General features: G+C 37.0%; 1 protein-coding gene across 2 annotated transcripts in view; it reads left to right on the plus strand.

The window, feature by feature from the left end:
• GAS2 (growth arrest-specific 2) overlaps positions 1 to 12531 on the plus strand; it is a 139176-nt gene extending 126645 nt beyond the window's left edge. For both annotated transcript variants that reach the window (XM_011937512.1, XM_011937513.1), the window contains exon 8: positions 11344 to 12531. In XM_011937512.1, coding sequence (XP_011792902.1) covers positions 11344 to 11562 — 219 coding nt within the window. In that variant the 3' untranslated portion in view covers positions 11563 to 12531. The remainder of the gene's footprint in view (positions 1 to 11343) is intronic.
• Positions 12532 to 17198: the final 4667 nt, after the last annotated feature.

Here is a 17198-nt window from a genome sequence, read left to right on the forward strand (position 1 = left end):
CCCCGCTTTCCCAGGATCTTTGCCACATTGCTAATTTACTGTGAGTCATATTTCTCAGGTGAGCTATAGCTAAGAATGTCTGAGAAACACTAGACAATGGAGAGCAACTCACAGGTTTTTAAGAAGGCAGTAGCATGTACAGATTTTCCTTTGAGGAAGATTACTGTGGCTCTGGAGTAGAAGGTGGATTAGTGAAGAGTGAGAGATGAGGGGGCATCCTGCAGAAGAGTGTTCACGTCCTCAAGGTCTAATGACATCTGTGTTCAGAGCACTTGACAGATACTCCTGCTGCCCTCAGACTTCAGGGCCACCAGCGCAAGATTAGAGACAGAATGAAACAGATTTGTCACTGTCATCCTGAGAGGGCGATGACCTGATGCATTTCATACGAATTATGATTTCAAACAGACACGGACATTCGAGCAGATCTATGCTGGGGAACTAAATAAAGCTATAAAATATAAACGTGAACCTTTTAATTTCAAATTCTCATCTAATTTTCTATCTAATTTTAATTTAAAATTCTCATCTAATTTTCTGTTGGGTAGTTTTTATTTTTGTTAGTGGTTTTGCTTGTTTGTTGTTTATGTAATATAGCTAAGATATATACAGCTTGGTTATCTTAAAAAACAAGTACATTACCAATAAATGCACATTTTTTTCTGGCTCTCCTATGTGGCCATTACTTTTTCACTTAGTAAAATATATGATTTTCTGTGATCTACATGAATGTAGGCTTTACCTTTTCAATGGAAAGTGAGTTGATATGCTTCTCTTTCTAAACACAAATGTTCCCAAGAAAAAGGAAAAGATATTCTTCTTTTTCTTATTGCTTTAAGTTCTTAACTCCATATAATGTGATTCCAACCTATCTTGCTAAACTACATAATTAAGACAGAGGGGGGGAAAAAAAAAAACTCCTTTCTGAAATCCTGTTATCACATATCACAGGAACCAGAGTACTAGACCCCTTGATGCTGCAGTGACCTCCCCAAGACCCATAGGAAGCTGCTGACTGATCATTTCTACAGCTTACAAAATTTTTATTATATTCTGAGTTAACATGGGAAAGTTAACTTATTTCATATCAACTTATTTTTCCCCTTTGGATTAAGTATCTGAATGAGCTAAGAAACTTGATTGGGGTTGGGGCATGGGATAGTTTTTTTTTGTTGTTGTTGTTGTTTTTTTAATGTTAGGAAAATAAAATTAAAAGATGGCACTAAAAAGTAGGCATTAAGTAAACATATGATAGTCTCAAAAATGTGTATTCAATTCAGTAAAACATAGTGACTTACCTGACATGATGTAAATCACTGCTGTTTCAATATATTAAATGATACACCCACCCTTAAATATTGCATTCATTATTAGGAAAATACTTTTTTGTTTGTTTGTTTTGTTTTTGTTTTTTAAGACAGAGTCTCACTCTCTCGCCCAGGCTGGATGGAGTGTAGTGGGGCCATCTCGGGTCACTACAAGCTCCCCTCCTGGGTTCACGGCATTCTCCTGCCTCAGCCTCCCGAGTAGCTGGGACTACAGGTGCCCACCACCATGCCTGGCTAAATTTTTGTAGTTTTAGTAGAGACGGGGTTTCACCGTGTTAGCCAGGATGGTCTCGATCTCCTGACCTCGTGATCTGCCCACCTCCGCCTCCCAATGTGCTGGGATTACAGGCATGAGCCACCGTGTCCGGCCAGGAAAATAATTTTTGAAATAACACAGCTCCTTAATTTTAAGGTCATGTGCTGGATTTGGAATAAAGATGTGGTTTCTAGCCTGGCTCTGGTGAACCACCTATGTGACCTCTCAGACTGTGCATCTGTGAAACATTGCCAGTGACCTCAATGTTTTTTTTTATTCTCTTAATTTCAACAGGGAGTATTTGTAGATTACTTGGCACATAATAAGCACTCTACTATTGTATGACTCTGTCATCCAAGGAAACACTTTCCCTCTTAGTGTCACATATGAAGAGATTTTCTAATTATAACACATAATTAAGCATCACAGTAAGACAGAGTCATGAAACAAAATGCTCTTGATTAAGAAGGGGAGTGTTTCTTCTCATTACTGAGAGAAAATATTAAAAAAAAAAAAGACAACTCTGAGGCATATTGATTCTTTCCTCAAGGAATGTGTGTCATTAATAGAAACAAAGAAACGATTTACAGTGTTTGCAACAGTCTGATTATGCTTATAGAACTTCGTTAGGGCCACTGGGATAAAAGCTGAGATAAGATTTTGGTCACTGTCTTTTTTCCCCATTCAGAGAATTGAGAAATGTTGCTTAAGTCAGTAGTGGATCGCCTGGGCTTTGCTGTGATCAGAGGCACAGTAAGGAATGAAACCAGTTGTTCAAAATGGTGACAGCCATAATAAAACTAACAAGCAAAAACTACTGCTTTGCAACATATGGTGTTAGAGGCTATTTGTAGCAACTCTTGTGTTTCTTATCAATGACAAAAATCAAGAAAAATAACAACATAGCACTCGATATTGAATGTAGGCATGTACTGTATAACTATGTTTCAGTCAATAAGAATGGTTCTGTAAGATTTTAATACTGATTTTTACTGTGCTTTTTCTGTGTTTGGATATGTTCAGATATACAAATATTTACCATGTGTTATAATTGCCTCCATATTCAGTACAGTAATTTGCTGTATGGGTTTGTAGCCTGGAAGCAACAGGCTATCCTATATAGCTTAGGTGTGTAGCAGGCTGTACCATCTAGTGTTGTGTAAGTACACTCTGTGATGTTCACATAGTGGTGAAATCGCCTAACACACATTTCTCAGATTGTGTTCTCATTATTACATGTTGCACGACCATCCTCAATTGACGTACGCATTGATGCTACTGGTCAAGAGCTGCTGCCTTTTGGAATGAGGAACAAAAGGTTCAACTCTGTGAAGCATTAACATAAAAAAAAAACAGTGAGATACACACTGGACAGAAATCAAAGCCCCTTCTTACTTATGCCAACAGATAACTAGATATGAATGTATTCCATCGTGTTACCTCACTTAACACATTTACTTCTGAAATAATTAGGGCTACTTGAGGATAATCTTCTGAAATTAAATTTAATGTTTATTTAAGATTTATTAGGACATAAGCCTATGAATCATTTTAAATGAGCACAGTTAATCTGCTTACACTACTTACTACTTCTGATAGTAGTGATATCTTGCCTGTGCTGAATTACCACAGGTAAGTGACCAAGCATGGGTGAAAACCAAAATCTAGCAGGTATGGTTTAATGGAATAAAGGATTCTTGCTCCGTTCTGCTACTGATTTGTTGTGTGATCCTGCCTAAGTTGCTTACATTCTCAGAGCATCAGTATTCCTGTCTATAAAAGCAGTAATACTGATAATGACATTGTAGATTAGATAAAGTGAGTACAACCTGTGGCAGTATCAAATGAAAAGAGGTATTATATGATGACAGTATTGACCCTGTTCTGAGTCTGCATATATGAGATTCCAGAAATGAAGACTACATCATCCCTCTCTTCAGAGAGCTCACATTTTCTGAAAAGGGACATACAGGTAAATCAGCAATTGCAATATTGTGGGATGCATGTAACAGTGAAATCATGTGGAAACTAATTAGTAGACAGCACGGAAGGATTCACTTATCTGAGGAAGGAGATGACCATGAAAGATTTTCCATTTGAGGGTGACGTTTTGAACATCAGGGCTAGGGCTAGAGGTACAATTTGGAGACAAAAGTAGGTGGTAGTTAAAACCATGAAGTTGCAAATAGAGAGTGGTTAGAGTCAGAAAAGCAGTAGACAAAGGATAGAATATGTTGGAATGGCAAAACTTAAAATGTAGAAGAAATGTAACCTATCGAGGAGTCAGAGGAAGAACAACAAGATAGGTAGTAGGCAATTCAGGAGACACACTTGTCACAGGTAGTCAAGAAGTGTGAAGTTTCAAGGAAGGAGTGGTCAATATCATTAGATACCTTACTTGACAGAACTATCATGAGAAATAAAGTTTAAGGACCACACATTGTATTTGATACATTAGAAGCCACCTGGCTCCCTTTCCCTGTGCAGTCAGTTAAGAGGTAGCGGGCAGAAGAAAAATGTACTGTAGGTTATACCGTGATGAGCAAGTTAGAAGTGAAGACACCAAGTGTGAATGTAACTATCAAGAAGGTCAGATGTAAGGAGAAGGTATAAGAATAAGACTAGAAATTTACGAGAGTTAGAACATGGTAGGAGGAATTGAACTGGGACAGGAGAACTTCTGAGATAAGAAAGGTGGAGTAAATGATAAATATAGATTCAGGTATATTGGCCAGTAGAGGTGTCAATAGAGGATGCATGTTTGATAAAGATGAAGTCATCAGTAGGCTGATGGAGGGTGGGGGACAAATAGTGTGTTTGAGAATAATAGATAAAATGGGCAATGGAGCTGACCAAAACTAAAAGTAAAAAGATCAATTAATTGCAATTGACCTAATGTCACTAATCTGTGAGAGGAAGAGTTCTTGGATGAAGTATATAATCTTCCTTCTAAACCAGCTCAGCATCTGTGCTGGAAAAGCTCATTGTAGTGCAACCATTCTAGGGAAAGGGAGGGAAGAGTTTGAATAATAATAGCAGGCTGATTTGCTTATAGGTTAAACAGTGGAAGTTTGGTTTATGGAGATGGAGGTGAATGTTCAACATTTTTTTTTAGATCGGTCACATACCAGAAAAGCATGGAATTTTAATCTCTATAATCAGGGCTATAAATCCCTATGATAGTAGTGTCTTTTATAAAAAAGAATTTACGTATGGGTCCTCTTCTATTTGTGTATGTATTTGTTTAAATTGACAGATAAAATTATACATATTCATCATGTACAACATAAAGTTTTAAAGTACATATACATTGTGGAATCACTAAATAGAGCTGATTAGCAAATGTATTACCTACATAGTTATCATTTTTGTGGCAAGAAGTCTTAACATCCACTCTTTTTGCATTTTTTTAATTAAGGAAGAATACAACATATCATTCTTAACTATAGTCACCATGCAGTACAACAAATCTCTTGAACTTATTCCTACTTACTGTAATTATATATCCTTTGACTAACAACTTCCTATCACCCTTACCCACCAACCACTCCTGCTTCTAGTAACCACCATTCTTTTCTCTACTTCTATGAGATCAGCGTCTTTAGATTCCACATATGAGTGAAATTGTTACAGAAAAGGGGACTGGATCCAGACACCAAGAGCAGGTTTTTGGATGAGTCCACAGAGTAAAGTGAAAGCAAGTATGTTAAGAAAGTAAAAAAATAAAAGAATGACTACTCCATAAACAGAACATTCCTGAGTACTGCTGGTTGCCCATATTCTGGTTATTTCTTGATGAAATGCTGAACAAGAGATGGATTATTCATGCCTCTCCCTTTTGGACCATATAGGGCAACTTCCTGATGTTTCCATGGCATCTGTAAACTGTCATGGCACTAGTGGGAGTGTAGCAGTGAGAATGATCAGAGGTCGCTGTTGTTGCCAGCTTGGTTTTGATGGGTTTTGGCTGACTTCTTTATGAGCTGTATTTTGTGCTGACCTTATCCTATATCTTATCCTATGACTTATCCTGTGAAATATCTCATTCTATGACTTAGAATGCCTTAACCATCTGGGAATGCAGCCCAGTAGGTCTCAGCCTCATTTTACCAAGCCCCTATTCAAGATGGAGTTGCTTTTGTTCACATGCCTCCGACAAAATCATATGGTATTTTTGTCTTTCTGTGCCTGGCTTATTTCAAGTAACACAGTATCCTCTGGGTTCATTCTTGTTGTTGCAAACAACAGGATTTTCTTCTGTATTATGGCTGGATAGTATTCCATTATGTGCATATACTACATTTTCTCTACCCATTCATCCATTAATAGACATGTAGGTTGACACCATGTCTTGCCTATTGTGAATAGTGCTGCAGTAAACATGAGAGTACAGATATCTATTTGATATACTGATTTCATTTCATTTGTATATATACCTAGGGGTGGAATTGCTGGATCATATGGTACCTTTATTTTTAATAATTTGAGGAATCTTTGTGCTGTTTTCCATAATGGCTGTACTAACTTGCATTTCCACCAATAGTGTGTAAAGGTTCCCTTTTATCTACATTCTTGCCAATATTTGTTATCTTTTGTATGACCCTAATATCTTAATCCCATGCTTGAGACATCTGAACAGCTTAGCCACTGGCTTTCTTAGCAAATTATAGGTTACTGATTAGCAAGGTCTAACTGAGACGTCAGCAAGAGTAACTCAGAATTGAAAATCTGTTTTCTAGAGTATATTCACAGACAGGGCCACCTATTTCATGGACAGAGTTTGTAAGATTTGCTGTGGAAACCTCATAATATTGACCTAAAACCCTTCCATCTCCCAAGAGTAGCCAAAATGAGGCATGAGGAAAGATAATGGATTCCACAATTACTCCTCTTCAATATGAAATCAATATTCTCTTTGAAGATGTAGAAAGTCCTTTCTGTTTTAAGTATCATGGGTAAATACATGAATCATGGATACTTACACCCTTGTTAAATACAGCATCAAGAAAGCATTCAGTGAAAGGCAATAGTATATTTATGTATGTTGTCATTTTTTTCAGTGTAGCTTAGAAACATAAAAGCAAAGAAAAAAGAAAAAAAAATGACTCCTTCAAAGAAAGAGAGAAGCATTTTACAGTTCTGATAAATTTATAAGGACCCAAGCTGCAGAGCACTGACTAGGTCCATAGAGAAGGTCAGGAAAAATATAAACTGTCTTTGTAATAATTGGAAAATCCAAACGAACTACTAAGGCTGATAACTAATAGAAATCTTCCAAGAGAAAGAACCTCTGATATCTGATTTTACTATTAGTAATGTCCCGTTCTTAAGGTGTCCATATAAAGCAATGTCTCATGTAAAGTGTTTTACAGGAAGTTGCATCTGTTTCTAAAAGGAAAACAATTCTCTAATTTTGTGGAACACGTTTTTAAAATGTAGGTATAAATTGTCTGTTCATTATTTCCTTTAAAAGCCTGGGGAGTGGAAGGAGGTCATCTCATACCTTTGGAGAAACACATCTCTCCAGTTATTGCCTACAGAACCACAATCAAAGGGAAATTGTTACCAATACACCAGAGGTTTGGTCAGTGTCCTATTGCTCTCCACGTAGAAAGTCAATCACTGGGCAATGAGTGTTGCCAGGAAAGAAGGCTTTTTCAGGTGCTGCAGCTGAGAATGGGGAGATCAGTCCCAAATCCATCTCAACTGACTATAATGAGGGGTTTATATAGCAGAGAAGATATGTAACTATGTGTGGGAAAACAGGAATTAGGGATGGGTAAGGAGGAGAAGTTGGTTACAAGAAGCAGGTGTTCCCTTAGGCAATCATGATGGGTGAGGGGCCTGGCTCCCATAGTCCAGATGTGATGATCTGGTAAGTTTCAGTTGCTTGACACTATCTGGGAGGCCTGATGACTGATTTTCTGAGTAAAGAACTCAGATAAGACAGTTTTAACTTTCTCAGATTTTAAGACTGGGAGGGTCAATGTCTATGTTTATTCAAAAGAAATCATAAACATCAGTTCTATGGGACCCTTGGGCAAGTTTCAAAAGGATGAGATAATCTCCTGGAAAACCTAGATTCGGGGTTCAAAATGAGAAAACAACAAATATATCCCTCCGCCTCACAGTCACACAAAATCAATCAACAAAGCTGTATGCCTCCTTCAACTCTAGTTCTTATTAAAGGAACTTTCACATGATGAAGCTGGACTTTGGAGATGGATGTTATTCACAAAAATATAATTATGTCCATTAGACTACTCTTACAAAGGCAGGAAAGTAAACCTAGATACATTGTAAAAGTACTTCCTGCTAATCCTCCCCTATTGACTGTGGTAAGAATATTGGACTGAAACCAACATCTACAGTAGAAAGGATGTGGAAGAAGAAGTGAGCAGAAATTTAATTCCTGTATTATTCATATTCAGTATGGGACTCTGTTCCATGCTTTATCCACTTTGCAAAATACTATTGATTCATTAAGAAATTAGCAAACTGAATATGTGCCTAAATGGCCAGTATACTCCAGGCTGAAAAGTGTTTCTGTCACTGCTTCCTAGAATTGTTTAAAAACCGTTCTGACTGGTGGTTCTTTCTGGTTGAAATGGCCTGCTCACAAACACTGAATTAGACTTGGGCGTTTTGCCAGGGGCATTGATACCAAGAATGGTTGGAGACAAGACTTAAATGTAATTTACAGAGCTGGGAGGTGCCAGAACTTCAAAATAGGCAAAGTTGTTCTCTTGAACAGTGGTAGAAAGAATCCAAGTGTTATTCTGGCACTGGCCTTTGCAGTTTTTGTCCCATTGACTTCAAGTTTTAGAAGCTGGCAGTAGTAAAACACATGCAGAAACTCGTAGGAATATGAATATGTGGATAAAATTATAAAAGCCCTAGTTGATTTTATTTCTTTAGTAAAAGCTGTCATGAGAAAAGGACTAGACTGGAGTCAGGTGCTAAGAATCTGGCTCCAGTCCAACCTGACTCCAGTTAGATTCTTGTTTTACAGATGCAGACACTGAGAACCAGATCTTTGATTTGATTTGCTTAGGTCCTAAGATCTGGTTCTCAGTGTCTGCATCTGTAAAACAACATGGTACTGTGACCAAAACACCAGAGGTTATGTCCTCTTGCTTGCTACATAGAAAGCTAATCACTAAGACAATGAGTATTGCCAGGGAAGGGGGCTTTATTTGGATGCTGCAGCCAAGAAGAACACATCAGTCTCAAATTTATTTCACCGATCAACTAAAATTCAGGGTTTCTATAATGGGGAAGGAATGTAGCTACATGCAGGAAAACAGGAATTTTAGGGAGGGGCAAGGAGTCTGGCATTTAATTGTCTGGTGTCATCTGTTCCTTGCCTAAAGGTCAGTTTGCTGAGCAAGAAACTCAGATAAGACAAATTTAAGTTTCAAGTTTAAGAGCAGGGAGGGTCAATTTCTATATTTATTATTGTTATTTTTATTATTATTATTATTTGAGATGGAGTCTTGCTTTGTCACCCAGGTTGGGGTGCAGTGGCACCATCTCGGCTCACTGCAACCTCTGCCTCCCAGGTTCAAGCAATTCTCCTGTCTCAGCCTCCTGAGTAGCTGTGAATATAGGCGCCTGCCACCATGCCTAGTTAGTTTTTATATTTTTTTCTTTCCAGTAGAGACGGTGTTTCACCATATTGGTCAGGCTGGTCTCAAACTCCTGACCTCAGGTGATCCGTCTGCCTCAGCCTCCCAAAGTGTTGAGATTACAGGTGTGTGTCACCATGTCCGATCATATTTATTTATTTTTAAAAGTAAATATTAGTTCTGTGTGACACTTGAGCCAATTTCAGTGCCACTGGCAGGGCCAGGAAAGGCAAAGTAGTTACAAGCTAAACCCTCTTTTTATCTGCTTTATGTTTCTGGGATTCTCACTGAGATTTTGTTTAATGAGTACATTCTGATGTTAAAATAAGTTTGAAGACTTCCAACTGGAAGATGTGTTCTAAGGTCCTTTTGTTACTGAAATGTCAGAGGTTCTGTCTAGGTCCTGCTGCTCACTGCATAGAACGCCAGTCACGGAAACAATGAGTATTTCCAGGGAAAAAGGTTTTATTCGGGTGCTGTGTGATCAGTCCTAAATCCATCTACCTGATGGACTAAAATTAAGGATTTATATAGCAGGGAAGATATGTAACCATGAAAACAGGAATTAGGGAGGGGTAAGGAAGAGGAATTGGTCAACAGGGAGCAGATGGTCTATTAGGCAATCACAACAGATGAGGGGTCTGATGTCTCATTGTCCAGATGCGGTGATCTGGTAAGTTTCAGCTCCTTGATACTAACTGGGGCGCCTGATGGTTGGTTTCCTGAGAAGGGAACTCAAATAAGACAATTGTAATTTTCTCAAATTTTAAGACTAGGAGGGTCCATTTCTATATTTATTCAAAAGAAACCACAAACATCATTTCTATGGGACAGTAGTGCTGGTTTCACTTTCTGTTCTAAAATTCTAATACTCAAATGAGAATAACCAGTAGAAATACATTTAATTCATATAACTCAAATAGTTTTAATTACTATTTTTCATTAAATTTTTATTAGTTGGTACAATATTTGATTTTGAAAACTGCTTCATGTCAACCACTTAAATGTAGTTCTATGAAACCCCCAAATACTCATGCAGAAATTTTAGATACAGGCAGATAGAAAGCAGGTCCAAAACCTTTAACAAAAGCTACATGAAAGTGGTAAGAACACAAGTCATCTTCCACTGGCTGGGAGTCAAAAAAAAAAGTCTAGATCTCAAGCTGACACCAAGTAAGAAGAATTGAAACAGATTTTATAGACTCTATGATGTGACTTCCCAGACTTTCTCTCACAATCACATCCTCTTCCCAACATTACAGTGCCCATATATATCCATAACATTTTGGGCAGGAGAGGGTGTCAGCAGGGTCTTTGATGATTGTGCAACATTACCTCTTAATATTAAATTTTCTGATATTTGAAAGAAGTCGATGACAAATTATGTGGTTTTCCATGTCAAACTGCCATAATATGTTTTTACTAGATACAAAGAATCATGCATTCTTCACATTTAAATCAATAACCTTGTTAAGTTGGAGCTCTAGATGGCTCCTGGGCCTCGGGGTAAGCTGTTTGTTTGTTTTAAAAGACATATTCTATGATAATTAGGAAGAAAAAGAATAAAGAAAAAACATAAATGTTTGCCTATTCAAAAACATTTTTGCCTTCAAGGGCTCAGACAATGGGGAAAACTTCAATAATTTTTTTAGTGCATTTTTCCATGTTATTTTGTATTGAATATTTGTCTGACTCTTAGCATTATAATCCATTAACAGACATTTCCATGGTCTTTAAAATCCTGATTCAGAGGAGAATAACCCACTGGGGAAAATGGAGCATGAAGCTGAGTCAGTAGGCAGGAACCAGAGGCAGTGATAGGAACTGTAATAGAACATCAGATGTCAGAGAGAAGCCTCCAGACACATTAAACCAAAGAATTATACATAGGTGCTGGTTCCCATAGCACAGCAAAGCTGGGTTCTGGAGATGTTTATCCTTAATTCACTTCCATAGAAAAGAAAGGACTTCTTTCATAGACCCTATGCTACCTCAGACATTGTGCACCAAGTAGAAAAACAATGGGTCATGAAATCCAAACCAAAACACTAATTTCACTAGAACCAGGGGTTGATTCAAGATACTGTAAGAATTTTCATAATTTAACACTTTTGATATTTTTTCATTTCAGATGCTGCACAACAAACATGTCATGGTCCGTGTGGGAGGAGGCTGGGAAACTTTTGCAGGGTATTTGTTGAAACACGACCCCTGCCGAATGCTGCAGATCTCCCGTGTGGATGGCAAAACATCCCCTATCCAAAGCAAATCTCCAACTCTAAAGGACATGAATCCAGATAACTACTTGGTGGTCTCTGCCAATTATAAGGCTAAGAAGGAAATTAAGTGAAACAAATTGGTCACGACAAAGGGACCCTCATAATGGCCTGTATCTGCTTCTCCAGTATAGTCAGTTTAGTTATATGTTCTGAAAACTGTTTTGGAGAAAGATAGACAGAAAAATGTCATCATATTGAAAAATGTTCAAAGAGTAGCACTATTTATTTTTAATGCTTCTGTAGAATATGACCTATTAAATTCTAAACTCAAATTTAAATTAGCCAAATTTTAGGCAAATTATTATTTCTTAATATGCAAACACAGTATTTAGAACACAAACTATTAGAAACACAATTCTAATTAAAGATAAACACTATAAGGAGAGAACATTTAGGATTTGCAGATAAGTCAACAGAAAGTGCCTGCTTTACATCCATGAGTAAAAGCACCCCAGACATTTTTATAACTGCAAGATTTTTATGCTGTTTTTTTACATTGCATTTTTGATTAGTGTGATAATGTGCTACAAAAAATAATATCCAACAGCACTACAAATAAGTACAGAGTATTCACAATAGTAATATGTTACTGGAAAGGCCACTTCAGAAAAGTTTACATTCACTTGGAAGGTATCTCTTATCTGTGACCAAACATCTGGGGTACTTTTAGAAGTTTTCAGTACACCCCCTTAGAGAATAGCTTATGAGTTATTTCACACATTGCTGAGCACATGGCTGTGTTTAGAATGATCTAGTGTAATTCACACATGAGCTGACATACGTTGATACTTTGATGAGTAAATTGTACAGTCAAAATGTTCATTGATTTCATGTTATTTCAAAGCATTTTCTTATTAAAAATATATCTTTAGTTAATCCTATTTTGCTATGCTTCCTAGTAAAGTAAATTCACTGTAGCTAATGATGTTACAGACTTACGTATACCCTTGTATACCTGGGACAGGGCTGTTTTATACCAATAAACAGCAAAATATTGTCCTTACTCATTCAAGAATTAAAAGGATATATTTTAAAAATGTTATCTGTCTCTAAATCAATGCCTCATTCTGAAATCAAGTTAATTTTCAAATGGAAACTTTCTCCAAGAGTTATAAGAAGAATCAAATTCGGGCTCCCTGGCACTTCTTCACTTTGGGAGATGAGTGATGGTGGTGTTAGTCTTCCTTAGTAGAGAGTTCAGGTTTTATTATTGGTAGTAACGTAAGTGCTGCTCTGAGTATAAAAAGGATAGAAAATTAATTTTTCATGTACTAATTTTTCAACATCAACAAAAGAATCTACCTTTCTTTCTCCAAAAAGTCAGGAAGGAAGAATGTTTGTTACATGACAAATTTAGTCAAAACATACATAATTGAGAAGTTCTTAAACAACATGCATGGCATAATTTTGTGGTGCTGGAAGTGATGATAATCATTTTGGGGAGAGAAAGTCAGTGAAACCTAAAAAAAAAAAATAGATTAAAAAAAAAAAAACCCTGAGGTGTTATAGGTGATAGTCATGTTGGTACAGTGAATAATTCCAATATATTTAAAAATACAATCTTGAGTGATAAAGATCAAGATATTTAAATGACCTAATACACTGAATTTCTTTGTATAGGTAATGACAATATTTCCATCAACATTTTCTCCTGTGCCTAAATTTGTTCCATAAGCATATTTATATCCTTAATAATATAATTTCACTGCCTATGTCTAAAACAAAGAAAAATTAAAATAATAGTCAACTTCATTAAAGAATAAGTGCAGCTTAACAAAAGTAATATTAACCTCTTTATCTTTTGCACTAGTAGTTATCTATTGCTGCATTAAATTGTCACACACTTGGTAGCTGAATAAGCATGTTTATTATCTCACATTTCTGCAGTCAGACATTCGACATGATTTCAATAGGCTAAAATGAGAGTGTCACCAAGGCTGTTTTCCTCTCTGAAGAGTCTAGAGGAGCATCCGTTTCCTTTCCTTTTCCGTCTTCTAGAGGCCACCTGCATTCCTAAGCTCCATGATCTCCTTCCTCCATCTTCAAAATCAGCAATGTAGCATCTCTACGACCCATCTTCTTTCTTCATATCTCTTTCTCTCATAGGTTAGAAAGGATTTCTGCTTTTAAGAATCACATGATTAGATTGGATCTACCTAGATAATGTATTTTAAGGTCATTAACTTGAGCACATCTGAAGAATCCACTTTGCCGTGTAACATAACATATTCACAGGTTCCAGGGATTAGGACATGAACATATTTGGTGGGGAGGGAAGGATTATGACACCCATACCACATCTAAGATGGTCTTTGAAGTGTCACTGAAAACATGATCACAACTGCCATTGGAGTCTAGCTGCTAATCAGCACCAACCAAGGATGTGAAAAAAAATTAGACTATATTCAGCCTCTTACTCCTCGACTCCTTATTGAAGACTGGCCAGGACATAGACCAAAGTAGGTTTATGTCACCTTATTCTCAGCTAGATGTAAGATCCAAGGAAGGACAATGGAGAGATGGGTCCAATAGCCAATGAATAAATGATTAAAAAGTCTAAGTACTCTAGAAATCTGGCTGCAAACAGAGTGGAAACATCTCAAACCAGAAGTTCAAGTAAATAGTAAAAAGGCCACAGTAAGAAATAATATCAACACATTGAGCAGAATAGGCTGATTCTGAAATTAAGTGACTCACTGCTATCATATTCAGTGTCTCCTGATGTGGGTGGGGAGAGAATAGTACCTACAGGATATGTGGTAAAAGTGCTTGAATCAGAGACATATAAGGAATGATTTCAGGAACACTGAGAGGTATTCATTTTTACTGTTAAGAAATTACTTGGAGGAACTGTTAGCTGTCTTGTCTACAGATTGTTTTGTACTAGTGAAAAGAATAGAAGCAGGGAGAATGAGGAGAAAACTCTGAATCACCAATGTAGCTCAAAGGAAAGAGGAACTGTGTTACAAAAATGATTCACGACACAATGCCCACCTCATAAGGTACTTGACACTTTGTCACTGAAAAGACAATATCGACTAGAGTTGACTTCCTCAAAGATGTTACCACAGGAACATTTAAAAACACTGGGTGAGTAAACTAAATTTAAACTTGTTTGTGATTAATTAATTCTTTTCTCAGATTGCTGTCTCTGGATCATGTTGTGGCTATCTTTGTCCTTAGGGTTTCTGAAGACCATTGACTGTCTCTCAGAACAGAGCATGAAATGAGTTTTTCTAGATATGAAGAAGGAAACCAACCAACTACATCTCTAATGTGTAAAATATCTTCAGATTAACCATGAAGTTATGAAATCTTATAATCCTCTCATTTTGCATTTTAAGGGCCATAAGGCATCAGAAAGTTTAGATAATTTGCCTAAGGTAAAACAGGTAATGGCTCTAATTCCAATGCTCTTCTTTTCTTAGAATTCTATTTCATGACTCTTAATCAGAGTGGGGTAAAACAGGTCAAATCTCAATCCCAATTCATTGAAACTCAAAAGTGGAAAGATAAAAAATTATCTCAAATCCTCTGATTTTAGAGTTGAGGAAATTTTCTAGCTAAATTTCCCCAAAGTTAAACATCAAAGTTAAACATGCATCTAAAACTCAGGCCTTTAGATGCACAATTAAATGTTATTTCTATTATCTCTAGTGTCAAAACCTTTGTGCATAAAAGGATCTTAGTAGCTGAGAGTTGGAAGGAGCCTTGAAGTATTGAAGACTAATGGCCTGACTGATAACTGCTGTTCACATTGCTATATCATGTATTTAACTCCTATAAAAGTAATTCATATTATTTTTAGGGCCCTTTGGGAAATTTATTTTTACCATTTTGAGAAATATACAACTGTTTTCTAAAATGGGTGGACCAATTCCTCTTTACACCAGCAATGTACAATAGTTTGTTTCTCCATATCCTTGCCAACAATTGTTATTGCCACTTTTACAAATCATAGCCATTGGAGGAAAAAAGGGAGATCATGTTTTTTACTTTAATTTCCTTTTTTCTAATGACTAACGGAGCTGAACACCTACGTAGTAATGTTTGTTTTATGGTTTCTTTTGTGAAATACTATTCAACTCTTTTGCCCATTTTTAATTGGATTATCTTACTGAGTTGTAAGAGTTCTATAAATTCTGGATGTAAGCTACTTATTTCCAGTTTGCAGTTTGCCCTTTCTTTTCTTCTCTTCTCCTCCTGTCTCTCTCTCTCTCCCTTCCTCCTCCTCACTCACCTCCCCCACCCTCCTGCCTCCCTGCCCCCACCTCTCTCTCCTCTCTCTCCTCCCTCTTCTTTTGAGACGGAATATCGTCCAGGCTGGAGTGCAGTACCACAAATCTCGGCTCACTGCAACCTCCACCTCCTGGGTTCAAGCAATTCTCATCCCTCAGCCTCCTGAGTAGCTGGGACTACAGGCGCACACCACCACACCTGGCTAATTTTTGTATTTTTAGTAGAGACGGGGTTTCACAATGTTGGCCAGGCTGGTCTCAAACTCACGAATTCCAGAGATCCACCCACCTTGGCCTCCCAAAGTGGTGGGATTGCAGGCGTGAACCACTGCACCCAGCTGTCTTTGAAATTTAATAGTGCTTTTGAAATTAAAATCTTTATGAAGTTCAATTTATCTTTTAAATTAATAATGCTTTTGGTGTCATATCCAAGAAATCTTTGCCTAACTCAAGGTTATAATGATTTTTTCCCATGTTTTCATCTAGAAGTTTCATGGTTTTAGTTACTGCATTCAGCTCTATGATACATTTTAATTTTTGTGTATGGTGTGAACTAAAGGTTTGAGTTTAATTTTATTGGCATATGGATTCAGTTTTCCCAGCATCATTTGTTGAAAATGTTATTTCCCCATTCTCCATTCAAGTGCCCTGTAAAAAATGTAAGTTTATTTCTAAACCTTCTATTCTGTTTCACTGATCTAGCTAGCTATCCTTAGGTCAATACCACACTATCTTGACTACTGTGGCTTTATAGTACATTTTGATATCAGGTAGTATAAATTTTCCTACTTTTCTCAGAAATTGCAATTTTAAAAGATAATTTCAACTTTTATTTTACATTCAGTGGGTACGCATGAAGGTTACACGGATACATTGCATAATGCTGAGCTTTGTGGTGCAATTGATCTCATCACCCAGGTAGTGACTATAGTACCCAATAGTTAAGTTTTACAAACATTGCCCTCATCCCTTTCTCCCCACTCTAGAGTAGTCCCCAGTGTCTATTGTTGGCGTCTTTACATCCATGAGTATCTAATGCTTAGTTCTCACTTATAAGTGAGAACATATGGTGTTTGGTTTTGTTTCTGCATAAATTCATTTAGAATAATGGCCTTCAGCTGCATCCATATTGCTGCAAAGGACATGATTATGTTGCTGTTATGGCTGTGTAATATTCCATGGCATATATGTATGACATTTTCTTTATCCAGTCTACCATTGATGGGACACCTAGGTTGATTCCATGTCTTTGCTATTGTCAATAGTGCTGCAATGAACGTACATGAATGCATATGTCTTTTTTGGTAGAATGATTTATTTTCTTTTGGATATATACCCTGTAATGGGATTGCCAGGTCTAATGCCAGTTCTAAGTTCTTTGAGAAGTCTCCAAACTGCTTTCCACAGTGGCTGAACTGAGTGACTTACATTCCCATCAATGGTGTATTAGCATTCCCTTTTCACCACAG

This window comes from Colobus angolensis, unplaced genomic scaffold (assembly GCF_000951035.1).
Source record: "Colobus angolensis palliatus isolate OR3802 unplaced genomic scaffold, Cang.pa_1.0 Scaffold164, whole genome shotgun sequence".
Lineage (NCBI taxonomy): Eukaryota > Metazoa > Chordata > Mammalia > Primates > Cercopithecidae > Colobus > Colobus angolensis.